Raw genomic sequence first — 20,340 nt, forward strand, 5'->3', positions numbered from 1 at the left:
CTACAGCAAAAAAATTTTAAACAGTTAATAACAAAAACACAAAAAGTGGTCCTCAATATCGAAAAAAAATAAAATAAAAAAATGAAAAACTAAACTCTGACATACTTAGATCTCCCGTCCTATTTCTCACACTTACCCCTTACTGATGTTTTAACCGTGGAAACAAATAAATTGAATTGAACATGAACGAAACATGTTTTTGCCGTTTTCTGACTTTAAACAATTGATAATAAAAAAAACGCAAAAATCAAAGGAAGTGATAAGCGAATCCTACAAAAAATTTATAGTTTCATATTTAAGCCATCCTTTAAAATGAAGAATAGGACATTTAAAGAAGTTGTGGGGAGTTATTTTTATAATATTTCTGTTATTTTCGTCCGGACTGGAACATGATTGAAGAACACCACGTGTTTGTGTTAACACGTAACACCGGATCTCCTTACGGTACGTGGTACCTTTCGGTTGTCTTAGACTTAGACCAAAGTTGAAATTAACAAAAAGTTACAAACCCCGCAGTTCAAAGATCTTTACCGTAAAATTTAATAAAATAACTACTCACCGACAGACGTTTGTTGCTCTTTTGATTAGGTACGTTCCAGGACGTGTAAGCTTTGACCAAGTTTGTGCCCACGTTTTCGTGCACGCATTCGACAACACTGTCACCACCCTAGTCAAAGGCGGGGGGAAAACAATAATTAACAAAACAATATCGTATTATAATATAATTATCCTCCGTTACGAGAATAGTATACGTATGGATGTTTTACGGAGATTTACTGATTTAAAATAGCCCCAATCTCATAATGATTCTAGTAAATCACCGTTAGTCACACTGCATACACAAAAGCTATCGCAATGACGGAAGTTGCTTACCAATTTTTTGATCTTCCGAAATCCCGACGGCTACATAGGCTGCGTTCCTGGCTTTCATTTCAAACATGTACCGGGTCCCTTCGACTTTGACGGCCGTCACAGCCACGCAGTCTTGAGCCTCCAAACAACCGTCCGGAGACCCGAAGCATGTTTTTGTCTGGCCACAATCGTCGTAAAACGGATCGGCCACGCGGGCCGCTTTGAGCTGTCCGAGTTTTCTCTTGTCAGTGCTGCTTATGAAAGCTACGTCGTGGTAATCGACACTGAACGCTGTGAAAAATCATAATAAACAACATAAACACATAAACGCATTCAAATCCCAATCATTTCGGGATTTTTTAATGTTCCCGGCGCGATTAAAAGTTAATTGCTGCACTTAGGACGCACATCAATACACGAAAAATAATACCAACACTAGACACAGTGTTGGCAAACGAGAACAATGGGCAACGTTTTTATAATAACGTTCGTCGCCAACAATTCCATTCTCAGCTTTCGTCGGATAATCCCATCGGTCTCAGGCGTTTCCGGTCGGGCAATAAAACGGCAAAAGGGACGTTTATACGTACGTTTCAACGAAGAGCCGGCGGCCAGCAAGACGAAATAATCATCGTCGTCCAGGTTGTACACGTTGTCTTCCACTTTGAAAACGGAATCGACGACGACCTTGCAGTAAATGGCGTTGTCGACGTACGCGGCACTCTCCAAACTTACGCCCGACAAGTCCTCGACGCGTTGGTTTTGCTTCCGGTTGGGCACGTTCCACGACTTGTACGCGTTCACGCTGTTGCTGCGACCGTTCACCTCGTGGGCGCACTCGACTACGCCGTCGCCGCCCTAGTCAGTGTCAACACAAAAGTTCCGTGTGAGGTTAAATTTGTTAGTCACTCGATCGCCGTACAAAATCGAATATGGTTAAACGCATACGTTCCGCCGATAAGTTTCGACTCCTTCACGCGATTCGTCGCATTGTTAAGAATAAGTACAAATACAACGATGAAGACAAGCATGTGCGCAACAACAATACCGTAGCGGTGCGCAGAGACGCCACTAGATTATCCTTCCGAAGTATGTAAGTGAACCTTACCCTATTCTTCTCCACCTTCCAAAATGTATAACCCCTTCCTCCCGGACTAGAAATAAAATCCTGGTTGTGCCACTTAAGGTGAGAGAAGTTTTATACGTCCAACGAGTTAAAATAAGTTGTAACACTGCACATCTATAATATGCTGTATTTCGCATCGTTTTACTTTTCAAACAGTTACATCCAGTGGCACCGATCACCTAATATCATAGATCACAGATGTCTTAGCGGATTTTATAGATAGAGGACTCACCTACTGAAGCCCGGCTCTTGATAAAGAGTTTTACGTATAAAGATAAATTAATGCCATATATAAATGAATACCTATAATAATAAACAATAATTATATAGCTCCGTTAACTAATATTAAGCACACTATGGGTAGGTAATGGATTATGGTTCTATGCTTAAGTACTGAGTGATAAACTAAAGTTTAATGTTGACGAACGTGGACATGAAACTATAACGAAATAAATTATGAATAGTTTATTTTACTATGAACTTAACATATTTAAGGTAATGAGTAATGGACATTACCATTGACTGTATTTTAATTAATTGTTATTGATTGCGTATTTTTACGATATAAAGGTATAATAATAGTTGCAATGAAAAATAATTGGTCGAATGGTGAATATGCATTATTGTTTTTTAAACACTTCGAAGTCACTGGTGATATCAAACGCACATGCACACTTGCGCACAATAAGTATGTTGCTTTTATCGATGACTGTATACATGTGTTCGGTCATCACGACTGAAGCGGTAACCGCAAAGACCAATAATTGATCATCGCGCATAAAATAATATTATGATTACGTCGAGAGTTTTAAATGGAGCAAGTGTACTACAGTCAAAACGAGCGTTTGCGCCCGTCAAAATTAAAGTAAGTTTAACCATAAGGTAGAGTATTACAAATATACCGTACTTAGTGCATAATATTTTGGCCTTGATACGCCCTACCTATGAGTATTATATTGTAGAATGACAAGTGCTTGTGAACCGTGCTCAGCTATACGTTACCAAAAGGGAGGGGAAATCGTAGATGATAAATTGTTGCCATTTCTATTGTCAACGTGGAGTTTAAAAAGGTAAACAATAGTGCCAAAGTGACTTTTGATTACACACGAGTGACACGAGTGAGTATGTTATGTATATATATATATATATATATATATATATATATATGTTTATATTTTGCAATACTATCTTATAGCTATACGACGGTTTTAAAAATCAAAGAAAAAAAAGAATTATCACAGCGAAACATCTGTTATAACGGATACCTCTGAATCATGGAAATCTTCGAATAGAAGACGGTTTTAATATTTTCCAAATAAAACACTCATGTGATGTACAGTCATCATATAGTTCATTATCCTGCTCATGAGTGAATATTTATTTCAATAAATGTGAACGCCAAAAAAACCGTGTGTCCCCGAGTGTTAAACGTTCAGTGAAATGGATTATGAAAATGTGCTGCTTCTAATGGTCCATAACCGATAAACAAAACTCATTCGAAACACATAGTTTGTATATATCATAGTATATATGCAGAATAATCATCACTAATAAATATGTATTCGAATAAAATAAACATGGACATATTTATTAACACTTTATTAAGAAGATATCCGTCACGGACGAATGTTATCAAATGCCCACGCTGTTTTAACAGAATATAATTCATAATAAAGTAATAAAAAATGTAATAAAAATTAAAAATTATTAAATGGTTAATACTCGTAAGTTAATATATATGTAAATAAACAAATAATAAATTATATATAGAAATAAATAAATGCTTAGTCTGGGGTGTTATTATTTTTTTTCGAATTCAAAATTCACCGCCAATAAATACGCAATTATATTGACTACGTATATACTTGATAGTGAATTTTTAATTCAAAACCAATCGTATTTTACAAATATAATAATACTTCAGGCAAAGCATTTTTTTATTTATTTATTTATTTATTTCTATATATATATATATATAAACTATTTGTTTATTTATTTATATATTAGAATACAATAATAATATAACCGTAATATATCGTACAAGAAATCGAAATGATTCGACATCGCGTACCGCGTGCATTTAATAATATTTTGTTGTTGTTTTTGGGAAGTATAAAGAATATAATCTTATGCGTGTAAATTCCAACGGGATGGTATAATGAGTTTAGATAATCATATTATCATGATGTATCGAAATGTATTCAATGTGATTGCAAACTATTGTTGTTTGACTGAAAACCGATTAAGGGGATTGCAGTTGAAAATAGAAAACGTCTAAATTCCTATATTGCGCGTGTGATAGAAAAAAAAAAAGAAAATCATGACTTGCAATCCCCTTAAGCTTTTATAATCACCATAACCAATTCATACAGTTTCAACTGCCAGAACGTGGTAAGAAATCTGTAGACATAACGTCGAAAATCCGCTTATATATAAGACGTTATAGTGACATCCGTAGGATATGACTCTTATAATTTTGTTCTCCTCTTTTTATCTTCAGATATTTTTATGCGCATGAATGAATCGAAAATTACAATCACTTGATAATGAATGAATTGTTTCAATTTAAATTTTGTACAATTTTGTACATATATAAATACATAGATAATTTGGTTAACTAATTTTTACAATATATTAGTTTACCAGATTATACAAGTAAATCGCTGTAGCGTTCATTTTCGATCTCTTTGTGTTCGGTACGTCGATTAAATAAACAGGCGATCAGTGAACATTTTTTTATTTTATTCAGTGGCAATAAGACCCCTAGGCACAAATAAGAAAAGAGTTGGAATTCTTAGCCTGCCTAGATTTTTTTGTAATCAACCCCTTTCAAAAAAAACTACACTACATAGTATACTCGTATTGTACATAGTAAAATATACTACGAATTATTGGCCAGATCCCCCTTCCTAAGTCTCAAACACTATTTACGTCCTACTAGTCTACGGTTATTACTGTAAAATATTACGCAAATACGAAACGAGGAAAAACACACAATATATACTTTTCAACCATGTCTTAAAACTCTATAGCTTTACGTTTAAAGGTTGTTACCATTTTATTATCATCGGAAAGTCCGAACGCCACGTACTGGCTGTCGTGGGCTAACATTTCAAAATTATATTTATCGTTCCAAGGCATCAGCGCCACGATAGCGCGACAGTTCATCGTTTGAATACAACCGAGCGGCGCGCCAACACAGTTCTTGTTTTTTCCGCAACCATTGTAAATGTTCACCTCGGTTTCTTTTAGTCCCTGCACATAAATACCAAATGTTTTTGATTTCGTTGGCTCAAAAGGACACAAAATACGTAACACGTAACAATAATAAAACCATTACATTATCCGTTCTGCTGGTCTCAGTTTGTCTGATCGCCGAAGATCCATCTTTTGAGCCTTTCACCTGAATAGGATTCGAATTAATGCCGACCCAGAACGTCGCATAATCCTTTATGACAGTAGCCCTGCACATAAAGTTAAACATATTGATTGCGTAAATAAAAACCAAAACCAGCGAATACAAATTTAAAACTCACACGAAATGCACTTGTCCGTTAAAGTTATCCGGTGCTTCCCAGTCGAATTCCACAGACTTCTTTTTCGTATTGCTGCTATGTGTCACGCCAGAACTCTAAACACAAATCGACAATAAGTTTTAAAAATATTCTTGCTGTGATTAAATAAGATTATAAATCAACGATCATCATACAAGAATATCGTACAAGATTTTAATTTTTGATTGGAAAAATAACACTCATTGTAGTATTATCTATTAATATTATACACAATATATTGTTACGTGTGTAATAATATAAATCGAACAAAATCGTAACAATAAAAAGTGTCCAAAAGATTTTTTTTCTATTCTGTATTGTTGAATTTTTATAATTTCGACAAGATGCAACCTAGTTTTTTTTTTCCATTTTTGAATCAACTAGATTAACCTTGGTGTACACAATACGCTCGTGACTCGTGAGAACCAACTATTATGATAGTCCGGTACATAACTCTACCTACTATACAGCACGTATAATATTCACTGTTGTACAACACCTACTTTGTAACTATAATATGCATGGTTCCCATTGCTTTACCATTGCGTTTTTATTATTTTTATGTTCGAGTTCTATTCGGACGTAGTTATTTTAAACTAAGATTTCAGTCAATATTTTTTAATCCTTCTATAATCTTCTAGGATCATTTAGTGCGCTTCTACGAGGAAACCTATTTCCACTAACTTACCCGACGGCACATTTAGACGTTTAGCGTCAGATCCGCCACCCCGTCTACTACTCTATCTGAAATGATCCACCACCACCACACCCAACCATCATTGAGGGCATGAACATAAATATGGGGAGACGGTGTTCATAAAATTTAATACCCTCTCTATGTCCTTTTTAAGACACGTACGTTAAGATAAATCACCCTCTATACGACTGTTGTTCTTGAAACCTCCTGAGCTCGATTCCTGTGCATTTTTAGAACCTTTTTAGGCACATGGTCGAGTGGAAACCTTAGAATCGGCTATAGCACCTGTAACATAATACTTACGGGCACTTGGTTGCAGTCAAGGGTCAGCGAATCTTGCGGCACTTGCACGAACGACCCGACAGCGTCTTCATTGGAACCAGGGACGCGAGCTTCAATCAAGAATCCGATGAAGTAGTCGTTGACTTTAGGTGCGGTCAGCGTCACGCGGGTCCTCGAGGATGTGACGTTTTCGGACGTAGCGATCCTGTAGTTCGGTACAGACGTCTGTGCCGCCTCACCGTGACCCGGTATCATGGTACGGCACGTCAATTCCGGCGCTCCGGATTCGTATCCGTGGGTCGCCTGCAGAAAGCATAAGACCGCCAAGGCGGTGGTAGCGGAAAATCGATTGAAAGCCACCATATCGGACGGATGATTGGCGACGTTGATATAACTACGAACACATAAATGAAATAGATATAAATTCGGTGATTTACGAGAGAAAAGCATTGTTTCGTGATGATCTTTAAGTTACGAAAACCTACATTGCTCAAAACATTATGGCGGAGAACAGAAAAATAATATAGCTTTTATACATTTCAAATGCATTGAATAGTAAGCCGTATCAGTTATACGTCGATCTCAAACAAATAAGATTATGGAGCACAGTTTGAACAGGAGTCCAGGTTAGGAATTTAATCTTGATAAATATGACTATCAATTCTGAAAGCAGTTTTGAATTCAAAAATCTTAGACACTTTAAAGTGTAAAATTGTACATACGTCTTAATATTATTATGGATTATACAAGCATTCAAATTTGTTTTCTTCACGTATGTGATCACAAAGACTATTTGTTCACTGTACGAAATAACTTAATTATGCATCAAATCTCCTCATTCTCATTAATCGGTATTTTAATCTACCACGAATCGAATGAGTATCACTTTTATGCACGTATTTTCTTTTTTATCACTATTAGTTTTGTCTCGTTTTCGTGATTCATTATAACATCCATCAGAAATAAACTATTGAGAAACACGAATTTCACCACCTTATAGTATGACAGGCACTTCCTAGGTGCAAATCCCGGAAAATACGGAGTTATTAACTGGGTACCAGCTGGCATGGGCGTAATGAATTATACCGTGACGGCCGCGGGCTTTAGCTTGACCTCGGCATTTATCCACAACAGTAGGCCATTTCGGCCGGTTCAATATCCTGCTGGGTTGAATTGGTTTTAAAATCAATCGGTGACGAGACATTTTGAAATTATGCCACTGGCAAATACCACGTATAATACGCTCAGTTGATATACAAAAAATAAAGTTTGGTGTACAAGTATTATTTTTATAATATCACCGCAATATCAATTAGTGAAGAAAGAGTAATAAATACTTGAAAATCAAGACCAAAAATTGTTTCAAAAAATTAAAAAAAATCACATGCACTGCATTCAAACCATCTGTCCAGCGCACGAATGTCTTTGATCCTGCATCGTGTACGAAAAATATTGTTCCCCCTCCCCACACCCACCGATAAGGTACGAGTAGCGTATGTTTATAAATAATAATATCGCCGCAAGTCCCAGGTTATCGATATGATTTGATGTATAATATATTATATTCAATTTACGGCTCACTTCCTGGGTAATTCCGACGCATGCGTTTATTTTAAATATAAATAAAATTCTTAATGTACCTACGAGCGTGTAAAAATATAAGACACGTCACGTATCACTATATTAATTTATATTAATATTAAGACAAAAACCGCTCATACATGTATTATAATATATGCGCATATTACATATATTTTTACCTGTTACAACATGATGTATACGTAAACGGTATCATGAGAACATTTTAAATTAAACACGTCATCGCCGTATTGTTATTGTAATTATTATAAATTACTATTATTACTATTATAGCACGTTAAATCGTACGCTAAAATACGTTAAAATAGTCGTTAAAAAATTTATAATATATTATTATTATGATTAATGCAATATTTTGGTTACGTACCACAACATAATATAATTTACAAATATACCTATATAAATCATGAACCACGACTCGAACAAATATACGAATTCCGTATAGAGCAGTGATTATCAACCGGTGTGCCGTGGCACACTACTGTGCCACGAGATCAACTAGGTGTGTCGCGAAAAATATCTGATATTTGTGATTAGTAATATTTCAATATATTTTATTTCATTATATTTATTTTTAAAAAATATAAAAACAAAAAAAAATATTTTGAGAACTTAATTATTTAAGCAAAGGAATATTATATCATAAAGAAAAATTTTTGAAATTATTAGTGAAAAACTTGAGCTTGTCAATTCTTATAAAAAAGTTCGATACATGATTGAATTGAAGATAAGTACATACGCATTTCCTAATCAATGGGAAGAAGCCTCTCCCATTTTTTGTTCTTTTTATGTTTATTAATGCCAAAAAGCCTAACTCGCATAAGTAAGTGGTTGAAAAGTGTAACAAAATGTTGATTGCTTCTTTTACTATTACAGGATATTCTGACTGCATACATCCAAAATCTAATTAGTGATAATTCATTATATTTCAATTGTAGTGTTCGTAGTATCCTGAATTTTTGCCAGTTGTTTTTCTTTCTCAAGAGATAGGTCAGTTGTTAATTCTAAAAAAGTAGCGTAAGTATTGCGCACTCTTAATGTCAATTAATTGTGCAGATAAGTGGATACATGTGTAGGTAAACTGTACGGTTTTAACCCAACTGGATATCTTAGCGCGTAGCCAATGTTTATGTTTTTGTCAAGTGCATAAGTGTTCCGCGAAAACTTTTAATATATAATAGTGTGCCGTGAAAAAAAAAAATTCAGAACCACTGGTGTAGAGTCACGCGGAATATACAATGTCAGCCATTATTATATGCGCTCTCTCTCTCTCTCTGTCTATTTATCTATAAATTTTTACCCTATATTTTTTTATAAAGAAAAGGAATACGTTTACCGAATTTTTTTTTTTTTTTTTGAAAAATAATACTTATTACCGATAAAATTATTCCATTTCAAAAACGACATAAATGTTTTGCTCTCAATAATAACTCCGCATAATAAAGTAATCCGAGATTAGCCTCAAAAAAATGATATACATTTTTCATATTATTTATCATAAGAATTGTTATCATGTCTATTGAGAAATGTGCTTTCTGATAATATGTGTCTGCAGGCTAATGGTTTTCAATGAATGCATTGTATTGACGCTACTGTAAATCCTGCGATGACGAAAACCAAATTTGGATCAGTAACAAAAAGAGTTTTTTTTGGTTATTTTTTTACTTGTGCAAATCGGATACATAATATCTAGAACAAAAAGTCTGTATATTCCCCAAGAAGTTTCGTTTTTCGAACAACTTCCTCTGTATAAAAACGCATTTCAGCAAAACACAATTATTATTTATATCGCGGTTTTCTTAATAAAGACCAATAAAGATATCGATAATGCTGCTAAGATTGATGACCTCTGATATGTAATATGTATACTATCGAAAAAATACTATAAATCTAGAACCGATTGGAATAATTTGCGTTCAGCACGGGTAGGCAATGACACGAGAATTAATAAATTAAAATAACATTAATTAACCTAACAGTGCGCTCTTGCGGTCCGTACCTCACAGCGTGTCAATCGCTTCGACACGCAGCTAAAAAATTAAAAAATTAAACAAACAAAACTGGTATGTAAATATATATATATATATAATGTACTTGACACACTCGTCAGCGATAATGGCCAGTATACGCACGAGAAAGAAAACATTGTACTATTAGCTTTTCGATGAGTACATTTCTGCCTGTAAAAATGCATATCGTAATATCGTAGTAAATTAAAACCACTCAGGTACGTATTCCGGTGTGAACATTTGCCACCGATCTATTTTGTACAGTATATTTTTTCGGTGGCACGTAACGCGAGACCGAACTTTCGCGTAAAGTACCGACGAATTTTGTTCATAGCATACAGATAATGATGCGCGCGCGAATAGTTAATACTAACATATTTTAATACCAGTACGACACACATATTGAGGTGAATGCGCGGTGCGACAACATTCCCAACGTTTGTGTTATTAAAATTGAATTCAGGCAATCGGGTTTACATTTTTATGCGTACACGCAGCGCGTTTGTATTTCGTCGACGCGTTTTGTCAACAACGTATTTCGCGCACAACGTTGAACTCGCGGAGCGTGTTAGCGTGGAAATCTAATTTTTAAAATTGGTAAAAAAAAACTTTCAAACAACTGATCGCATAAAAGGTTTTCGGAAGCAAATGCAAACAAAAAATTTGTTTTCTCGAGTTTCATATTCGTAAATTGTGTTACCGTCCGATAAATTAACATGAACGCGAAAGTCAAACCAAACGTCGAAAGGCGGTCACCTGATTGTCGTAAAATCATGTAACGTTACACACAAGCATGATTATTGTAAATACCACGGATTCGATGTTCCGATGTTTTAAACATTTGTAATCGCCTTAATTTAATTTTTCAACATGCTATTGAATTCGTGTTGCAGTGTTCCAGTAACCTGGAGAACCTTTTCGCCTACGTCGAGAACAACTAGAATTCGGTAAAATCAATTACAAAATAATATATCATATAATTATTGCTATTACGGTGAAAAAAAATTAATAACCACTGTCAGTATACCATTAGAAAAATAAATAAATAAACGAAACTGCGCAATCCCACGCCATTATAATATTCGTACGTACATCAAGAATAGTTTTACGGAACCGAGGAAAAGATTCAAGGCTGGAATCGGTAATAATGGTTGATTTAAATAAAAACAAAAAAATTATATTTAGGTCAAATTCTAACCTCAATTGAATACAATTGCATCGATGATAATTATATTAACGTACATAAATGTTCGTAACCAAGGAATAAAAATCAAAATATCCGTCAAGCAAACATACGTAATTAACAACAAGACGTGTTTGGATTTGAAGATGCCCGATTTAGTATCCAATATTAGTCGTCGGTACATTCGTAAACGATAACTATGAATTATTATGCATGCTGAGCTCAAACGAAAAATATCGAGTGTACATTCGTAAACAGAATAATACAATACGTAATAGACTAGAAAATAAAATAAAAGGCTAGAACCCCAACAGGAATATGCAGTAGACCCGTGACGGTGAAATAACTTTTTCGTTGCGACCAAAATTGTTGTGTACGCTTTTTGAAAATGGCTTATTAGATTCGGTTCAAAACTTCTACCGTGTTTCTTTGAAAGTTTTCCGCGACCTTCGCCAGGGTGACAAAACTTTGGAGTATTCGAAATTCACAACGAACACTCAACTATGTCGTTTCACATACAGGTCGTTCCGTTGGTTCGCACGTGTACCTAATGGCATACATTATGTATATTTAAAGCGTCGCGGATCGCTGCGTACTCCTCTCTTTTCGCGTGGCACAGGTTCGCGTACAGAATCGAATCGCCTCGTGAACTCTGTCGTGCGTATGATCTAATAATATCACATCTGGATGGTCACGAGTGTGTATGCTGTGCGTACGGTTCGCCGGAAGTTCTCGGCGGCACGGCTGGACGCAATGGAGATCCTGAGCTTTCGCCGGAAATCCTGTTCACTTTGTCTTCGGGCGGGGGGGGGGGGGATGGTCGGCAATCGCAGGATAAATATACGGACGGACTCCAGCACGCGGACGACCTGCGGTGATTCGCGAGTGTCAGCAACGCTTAATAAATTGTCGTGACCTATCTGTACGTCGGAGCTTCTTTTCCGGTAAGCCGCGTGAGTAGATATCGTTTTTATCTCGCATTGCCATATTACCGTCGCGTACAAAGGCAAGATGCAATTAACATAACATAATACACACGTGAACGCATGCGGCCACTACACGTTATCACTTTACACAGAACATTATGCTCTGCCCACCCGGTTACCACGAGTCGTGCGTCCTCTTTTGTGAGGAGCTCATCTGCAAACACAACGATAAATAATAATCACAACACGATCAAGACGTAAATTATAATACGCGCGCTCCAGACCGTTATTATTACTATTATTATTATTCCTTCGGCGTAAACCTTGGTCGTGTGCGCGTACAATGGTAATGGTACACGGCCTCCGGGGAAAATGAAGATGAATATGAAAATAATTCGTAACGCCAAGCTCACGGGTGCACAGCTAGGGTTGTCAACTTTTAATTTTTAAAATACCGTCTCAAGTGTATCAAAAAAAAAAAAGGTCATCATCTTCAGTGAATTTTCATTTAATATTATTTATATTACACCAAGTTAAAATAATTAAATAAAGTAAGGCAAATTATAAACTTTTAAACTTATCCATTACATATTCACATACAATAACGGCATGTTAGGTACAAAGTGCATACTAATCGTACTAGGTACTTATAAAAATGTCAAAGTTGACAATAGACGTTTGAAATCATTAAGATTACACGATTTATTGACAGCAATATCTGATAACCAATTTCACAAAAACCATAAAATATTAATATAGTTATATCAAAACTCGTTATCAGATAGAAATACCGGCTTTTAAAGCCTATGGATGCGAAATACCGGCTGGACCGGGAAAATACTGGCCGGTTGACAACCCTATGCACAACCCGTACAATACGGATATATTGCTCGTTTTGCGTACGAGCTGAACGCATAAATACGTGTACATACGTACGGTTTGCGCGCAGTAAACGCGATGCTGATCTATTACTTATATATAAGGGCGTGGTAACCTTGGTCGGATCGTTTCCGGTAAAACGTGCGCGCGATCGAGTCCCATTATGTTCGTTTTCTTTCGCGCGCGCGCGCACTGCGGTAGTCCCTCTGCAAACGTTTTTTTATCGTCCAACTGTGACCGAACCCGTTTATTATATACACATACCCGTGCACATGTGTGCAAATTATGTGTACACGTAGTCGTGACTAATCATCGACAACGTTGTAACGCACATTGTGCGCGAACAATGCGATTTCCATTACGTTGTACCTGCTGCACGCGCGTATTGTGATTTACTATCGAAACGCGTAAACGAGACTTTCGGCGCAGTAACCACTCGCCGCCCCTGGCAGGACGGAGAAGGACGCACTTTGTCGTCGTGTTTGGTGAAAAAGTGTCGCTATCATGTCGGGTCGTGGTCGTGTCGTCTTCGTCGTCGTTTCCGCGAACAGTCAAGGACGAGAGAACAAAAAAAAAAAATGTATAGAGATACCGATTGCGAGCGCGCTCACGCCGTAAAAAGTCGTGTTATTATTTGATAAGGATCGGTCTCCGAGTTAGGATTCGCAGGGTCGACGCGGTCGTAAAAATATATCGGACCCGCCGCCGACAAGATACCCGATGAATGACTGACAACGCGTCATCACGCGATCACGTGATCCCCCTCGCCCATCCATACCACGCGCGTTAATGTATCCGCGGGTGAAAAAAATTTCGTCTCCGATCGTGTGGACACAAAACGTGTTTCGTAGCGCACCACTGCCCTGTATAACATCGAAAATTTTTTGAACGTTGTTCCAAGTAACACTAATGAAAAAAGAAAATTCATCAACTTTACGAGTATTATTTATATGACTACTTTTTGAACATCCGTTTAACAGTCGACCATTGTCGAATATCAGCTCTGGTCAACCTATCTTTTTGTGCTCGTGTAGTACTCGAGTTTTATGAAAATAAAATACTTTTGGAACCACGCAATCTAATATTAATAATCCAAAAACATTATAACATGTTGTGGCCAATGTTTTCGAGCCGTTTTCGTATCCAATATCCGACGGAGCGATTTATAGCATTCATAAAACATTACAGCATAAATATAAATCGTGTTATTGGAGCTAGTAAAAATCCGAAAGGGTAGAATACGATTGCGTACGAAATTGTATGTAAAGTTGTCAAATTTACTAATTACACTGTATTATATTTAATAAATATAAAATACATATACTAGTTCTATAATAATTCATAAAAAAAAATTAATAATCAAATAATAAATAAAATGAGGATAGCTAAATAAAAGAAAAGTAATTACTAAATAAATAAAATCAACAGTTTTTATTTGAATGAAATTATTGTAAATAAATTATTTGAAAATGCTTAAATTTGGATTCCTTAACATTTATAACCTACTACTTTTATTGAAACTCAGAAAATACTGTATAATATAACGGAAATAACGAAATTTCGTTATATCTGATATATTTAATAATCATTAACAATAAGCATAGGTAATAAAAGTAATAAAACACAAAGATTTTATTAACTTTGTTAAGTTCTTTCGTATACGCATGTGTTATACACCAATACTGGTATGAAAATTGGCATTAACATACAAAACTTTGTACGCAATCGTGTAGTTAAAAATCAGATAAAATCGTACGGAATCGTGTAACTTAAACAGGTATCGCCGATAACAAACGTACGTAATCGAGTTTTACCCATCCGAAGTACTGCCACCAGTACGATTTGGTAGTAATAACCTCTTAGCAGTCAAGAGAAAAATTCGAGTTTTTCGAATACTCGAAATAACGTTTTCTCGTTCGAGTGCGTTGTTGATGTAATACAATAGCTACGTTTGTTGATTGCACCGTCAATATATTGTAAATATACATTTAAATTGTGTATTTTAACGGAAACATATCAATCTTACTATCACCATAGGGCTTTTGTCGACGATATACTTGTATCACACGTATATAACATGTGCACCGTACTTATCGACATTTTGCGAAACCCACGCTCGCCGAATCGTACGTAGAAAATCAAAATATATACGTTTCATTGGCGATTCCTCGAACGTTTGTTTTTAGACTCACACCACGTGAAATATTAATGTTACAGCACAGTCCAGCCGCGTAGATCAATTAGTAGTCCACTCATTAGAAACGCGCGAAACCACGTGCGCATTTACATAACGAGTGAATTTACTGCTACGATTGTTACTAGACCGTAAGCGAGGAACGGCGGTGGAACAATGAGTGAAGAGAGTAGGATGACCTGGATATAAAGGAGGGCTTGCGACTTTTTATAGTAATTGTTTTCCGTATAATAAGAAAACATGCCGCGGTGTAAATAACGGGGTATCGGGGTATTGCGCATTTTTCTGCGCGAGTCCTTGACCGGAACAAAACGGCTTTGGTACACACGTTTATTCGTTCGCGATCAAAATTGATAAAGTACTGTGCGTCCTGAATGTTAACAGAGTCGTTGTTGTCCATAATTTTTTTACGACTACAATATGTTTGTTTAATATTAGATAGGAAGATCAAAAAGATTAGCTCCATTGCATAAAATGTCGCCATGCTTTTATTTTTGAAAAAGTGACGACACGATTTTAACAAGACTGTGATCGTTAATTCTCATTGGGCCGTTGATATCATATGAATGGACTGATTGAACTTTCTTACTATACTGCATAACATTATATATGACGTCACCTCCAAAGTTTCGATTACATATACTACGTTTGTTATGTTCATACGTCCACTTAAAAATTAAGTCGATCACATAATTATTATTAAGGTAGAATAATAATAACACATATAATACATACGAAAACATGTATTTATAATATTTTTATTGTTTCCATACCGATGGTCTTTACTACAGGGATCAAATGGAGCTGTCTAGATAGTGTTATATACCTAAAGGAACACACAACAGGGGTCTGCTAATATGTGAATATAACTATGTTTAACAACAAATTAGTTGAGACAATTTTGTCACGTTTAAATCGAATTAATATTTTTAATGAATTAATGCGATTTTACGTTGTTATTATTCAATCTAATTTTAAGTAGCATTTGATAATGATAATGAATTCATAAACAAATCAACGTTAGGAAATAATGGTTATGAACCAATTGAATTTAATTGAATTTCAAGAAATAGATTTTCGAGCACTTTAAAAGGAGTACAATGGGTAGTTGAATTACTGATGACGTAAAAATACTAAAATCCATACATTAATAATAAGTACATAAAATATATTACCAAAGGCGTGATCAATGGCGGCAACCCAGTTAAATGATCACTTCTATCTTAATGAATCGATATTTATTCAAAGTTAGAAGTTATGCGAATAGTTTAAAAAAAAATCCGAATTTTTTTTTGTGTTCTTTATTTGATTTAAAAAATGTATACAAATTTTGTATAATAGGCTTAAGTGATAACAAAATTAAGGTTACAGCCAGAAAACATGAAGGAGAAGCCGTCCACTGGCGACACACCAGAAATCCGAATTTAAAAGCATAATGCTTCACATATTTCGTTAGTATTTAGTGTACAGTGCATTATACCGTACACACGCCAATGTGTATTAAATATCACCTGATAAAAATATAAATAAACGTTTATAAAGAAAATATATCAATGAATCAAAACAACGGACGAATAAACTGCAGTGAACATTTGCGATAATGATTTTCTATTAACTGTACGTTTGGTACATTCGCCCTCGCCATAATCGATTGTGTATAGCGTATGCAACGGTCGGACGCAGTGTTGTTCAAACTTAAGACTTACAAATAACTGCAGGTGATGATAAGTATGTAATATGTATACTCGGCACGCTACATGTGTATTTTTTAAGAGAAATATACGAATTAGTAAGTAGTCGTTTATTGTATCATTATCGTAGGACGACGATTTGACGTCGGCGTTTATCACTACGCCGCCAAAATATTGGGCAAAAATATAGTGGGAGGTGGGGACGAAACACGTGCAAGGTCGAATTATATTGTAATAATAATTGTGAATAATGTGCGTAATTGTCTGAATATTAACATTTCACTTTCGCGTTTTTTTCCATTATGACTCACGGCCGGTTTACGTCGTGGGCGGGTTATATCACTAACCAACGGAGAGAAAAGACGACAGATTGAGATTAAAAAAAAATCCAGCAAATAGCTGTATTTCATATACGTCTAAAGACTAGATATAAAAAATATTCATTTAAATAAAATATAAAAAAAAAAATGTATTTGCTGCACTGTTAGTGACATGTATTTCAAATACAATTTTCGTTTTTAATCCAAAACCTTTCATAAATTCAAAAGTTCATAATAAAAAATTATATTACCCTATCAATACTTTATTCTCATTGGAAAATAATGATCCGTTAACTCATCAATTTTTTAAGTTATTTTTTCCACGTTCTCCATTAGTATGACTCATCATGATAGCTTACTTTGTATACATTTTGCAGTTATAAAAATGCAATATATTCATAAAAAATTAAAAAAATTATAATTATTGAATTTGATAAAAAAAATAAACCTTTAAGAATAGTATAAAAACAATGACCAAAGAAGCTATGATCACATCGCACTTTCGGAGCGCGCGTCGATGATTAGGGATTTTCAATATAAACTGTACGACATATTTCAATATACATTTTACATCATTAGGTACATGGAAATTAGAAATTTACAATATTCAAATTGGTAGAGGCTTCAGTATAATAATAGTGGAGTAGAATTATGAATTTAATGTGTAGATATAACTCGTGCTCCATAAATCATAGCCACGATAATAGTCGAATTCAATAATATGTTATATTGTTCTATATATACATATTTACGTCGAAGCACGTCGAACGAAAAAATAATCTAAAAATATTCAAATAACCATTTTGGAAATTTGTGTAAGATATGAATAAGGATTTAACGTTTTAATTATATTTTATATTTATTATAACAAAAAAAAGTTAGATTAGGCCCTATGAGGAATTGCCCCCTTCGCATCTCTCCCAATGCCCTATTCCTAATTTACGTGAAGGTACGTATATACATAGGGACCACGCTCAGTATTATGTACTTACGTACTTGGAAAGTCGTATAACGTCTTACACACGCGTAAGTAATATACGACGTATACATGATGTGCGTATGATCGTGATTAAGAGTGTTGTGTTTTCGTTTTTCGGTAATTGATGTGCGAACAATCCCATAACAATTCACAATAATAATTAGCAATCACATAACAATTTAATTCATACTTTGCTTTTTTTATGAAATACGAAAACAATAAAACCATATTAAGTTAGTTTTTCTGAAAATGATAACGATTCGATTGTAGAAAAAAATTAACACTTTGAAGTGGCTATTTAGTACTTTCAAATTAAACAAAAGTATTTTCTTCTTTTTTTTTTCATAACCTTCCTATACTCAAAACCCTTTCTAATATCCTGGATGAATATCACCTGAAAATCAACGCCAAAAAAATGAACACAATGACAGTTAGACGAGAACAACACATAGTGAAACCTACAATCAAACTGAGGGATGCGGTCATTGAAGATGTAGAAGACTTCTATTACCTAGGAAGCTCCATTACTTACGACAACAAATCTACCAACGATGTTAAGAGAAGAATAGCAATGGGCAAAAAAACATTCAACAGCAAATACAACCTCCTAACTAACAAACACTTGGATTTAAATACAAGGAAGAAATTCATCAAGTCATACATTTGGAGTGTGTTATTTTATGGCTGTAAAATTTGGACCATAGGTCAGTATGAAAAAAAAACGGCTAGAAGCTACCGAAATGTGGATTTGGAGGAAGATGAACAAAATATCTTGGGTTGAAAGAAAGACCAATGAAATAGTGTTGCAAGAAGTAAGAGAGAAAAGGAACATCATGTCTCACATTTTGAAGAGGAAAACGAAACTCATTGGACACCTCATAAGACACAATACCTTCATCAACAACATTTTCGAAGGAAAGATCATGGGGAGAAAAGAAGAGGACGCCCTAGAACTTCCTACTTCAAAGATCTGATGCTGCTGATGAACACAAGCTCATACTCACAGCTGAAGAACCTAGCAACTAACAGGGAGACATGGCTATCACAAGGCACTGCCTTTAGATAAAAAAAAAAACCTTACTATTTATATTTAAATATGAAAACTACAGAATATATATGTTTACTAAATTCGCATAGTACAGAGCATATGTACATGGCAAACGATTTTTAATAATATATTTTCAGTTAATTACTAAAGTTAAACAAGATATTGGAGTATTCCTATAGGAGTAGTTTTGTCGAAATTATTGAATTCTATTTCTAAAACATATTTTAAACATACGTTTTAATGTAATTTATACTAAACTATGGCGATGGAAATCTATGTAATAAAACTGTGTGCTGTAACGTATTTATGGCCTTAATATTATATTGAATATATATCACCCAATCACAAAACGATACAAAGGTTTAATCGCAGGATAAATAGCAGGTTGATGTACAGATGATGATATATTTTATGAACACGTATACGCACAGGTTCCGTATGTATATATAGTACGTGTGGAGGTTGGCGTACGACAGAAACGGCGACGTCACCGTGAACCCGATTGACATTCCGTTCCCCGCGCGTTAATGTCTTTAAGATGATATAAAAAAAATGAAAAATAGTAGATTTCGATTGACAGAAACGAGTAACACGATTACATCGGCGCGGTGCTCCGACCTCGGGTCTATAAACTGTAATCAAATGTCTATTATGTTATTATGTTATAATATATGGTGCTGTCGTCGCCAAAAGCAGCAACATTATATGGATGCAGCCTTCGATGCTATTGCAAGAAACCCCAAACAATAAACTCGATATGATATTAGTGCGAATATATAGTATTGTACACGTGTATGTAGTCACTACCACAATGTTATAACAATTTTATCGTCCAAACACATCTGTTTTGTTTAGCATACATTATTGTTATAAGATAAAAACGAAGTATAATGCGTTTATAAGATATCATCGTAGTGTTTCATAATTTTAATTATTTGACTAGTGATAATACTGATAATAATAATAATAATAATAATAATAATAATAATAATAATAATAAT

The 20,340-nt window shown here is 34.9% G+C and overlaps 1 protein-coding gene across 2 annotated transcripts in view; it reads right to left on the reverse strand.

Annotated features, from left to right (window-relative positions):
• Positions 1-20,340, reverse strand: part of LOC112690364 (putative ferric-chelate reductase 1 homolog) — a 63,358-nt gene that overhangs the window by 3,998 nt on the left and 39,020 nt on the right. For both annotated transcript variants that reach the window (XM_025564376.1, XM_025564370.1), the window contains 7 exons: positions 6,533-6,905; positions 5,515-5,609; positions 5,319-5,442; positions 5,033-5,233; positions 1,443-1,710; positions 876-1,143; positions 560-668 (listed from right to left, as the gene is read on the reverse strand). In XM_025564376.1, coding sequence (XP_025420161.1) covers positions 560-668; positions 876-1,143; positions 1,443-1,710; positions 5,033-5,233; positions 5,319-5,442; positions 5,515-5,609; positions 6,533-6,874 — 1,407 coding nt within the window. In that variant the 5' untranslated portion in view covers positions 6,875-6,905. The remainder of the gene's footprint in view (positions 1-559; positions 669-875; positions 1,144-1,442; positions 1,711-5,032; positions 5,234-5,318; positions 5,443-5,514; positions 5,610-6,532; positions 6,906-20,340) is intronic.

Source organism: Sipha flava, unplaced genomic scaffold (assembly GCF_003268045.1).
Source record: "Sipha flava isolate LNK unplaced genomic scaffold, YSA_version1 114_pilon_pilon, whole genome shotgun sequence".
NCBI classification, from domain to species: domain Eukaryota; kingdom Metazoa; phylum Arthropoda; class Insecta; order Hemiptera; family Aphididae; genus Sipha; species Sipha flava.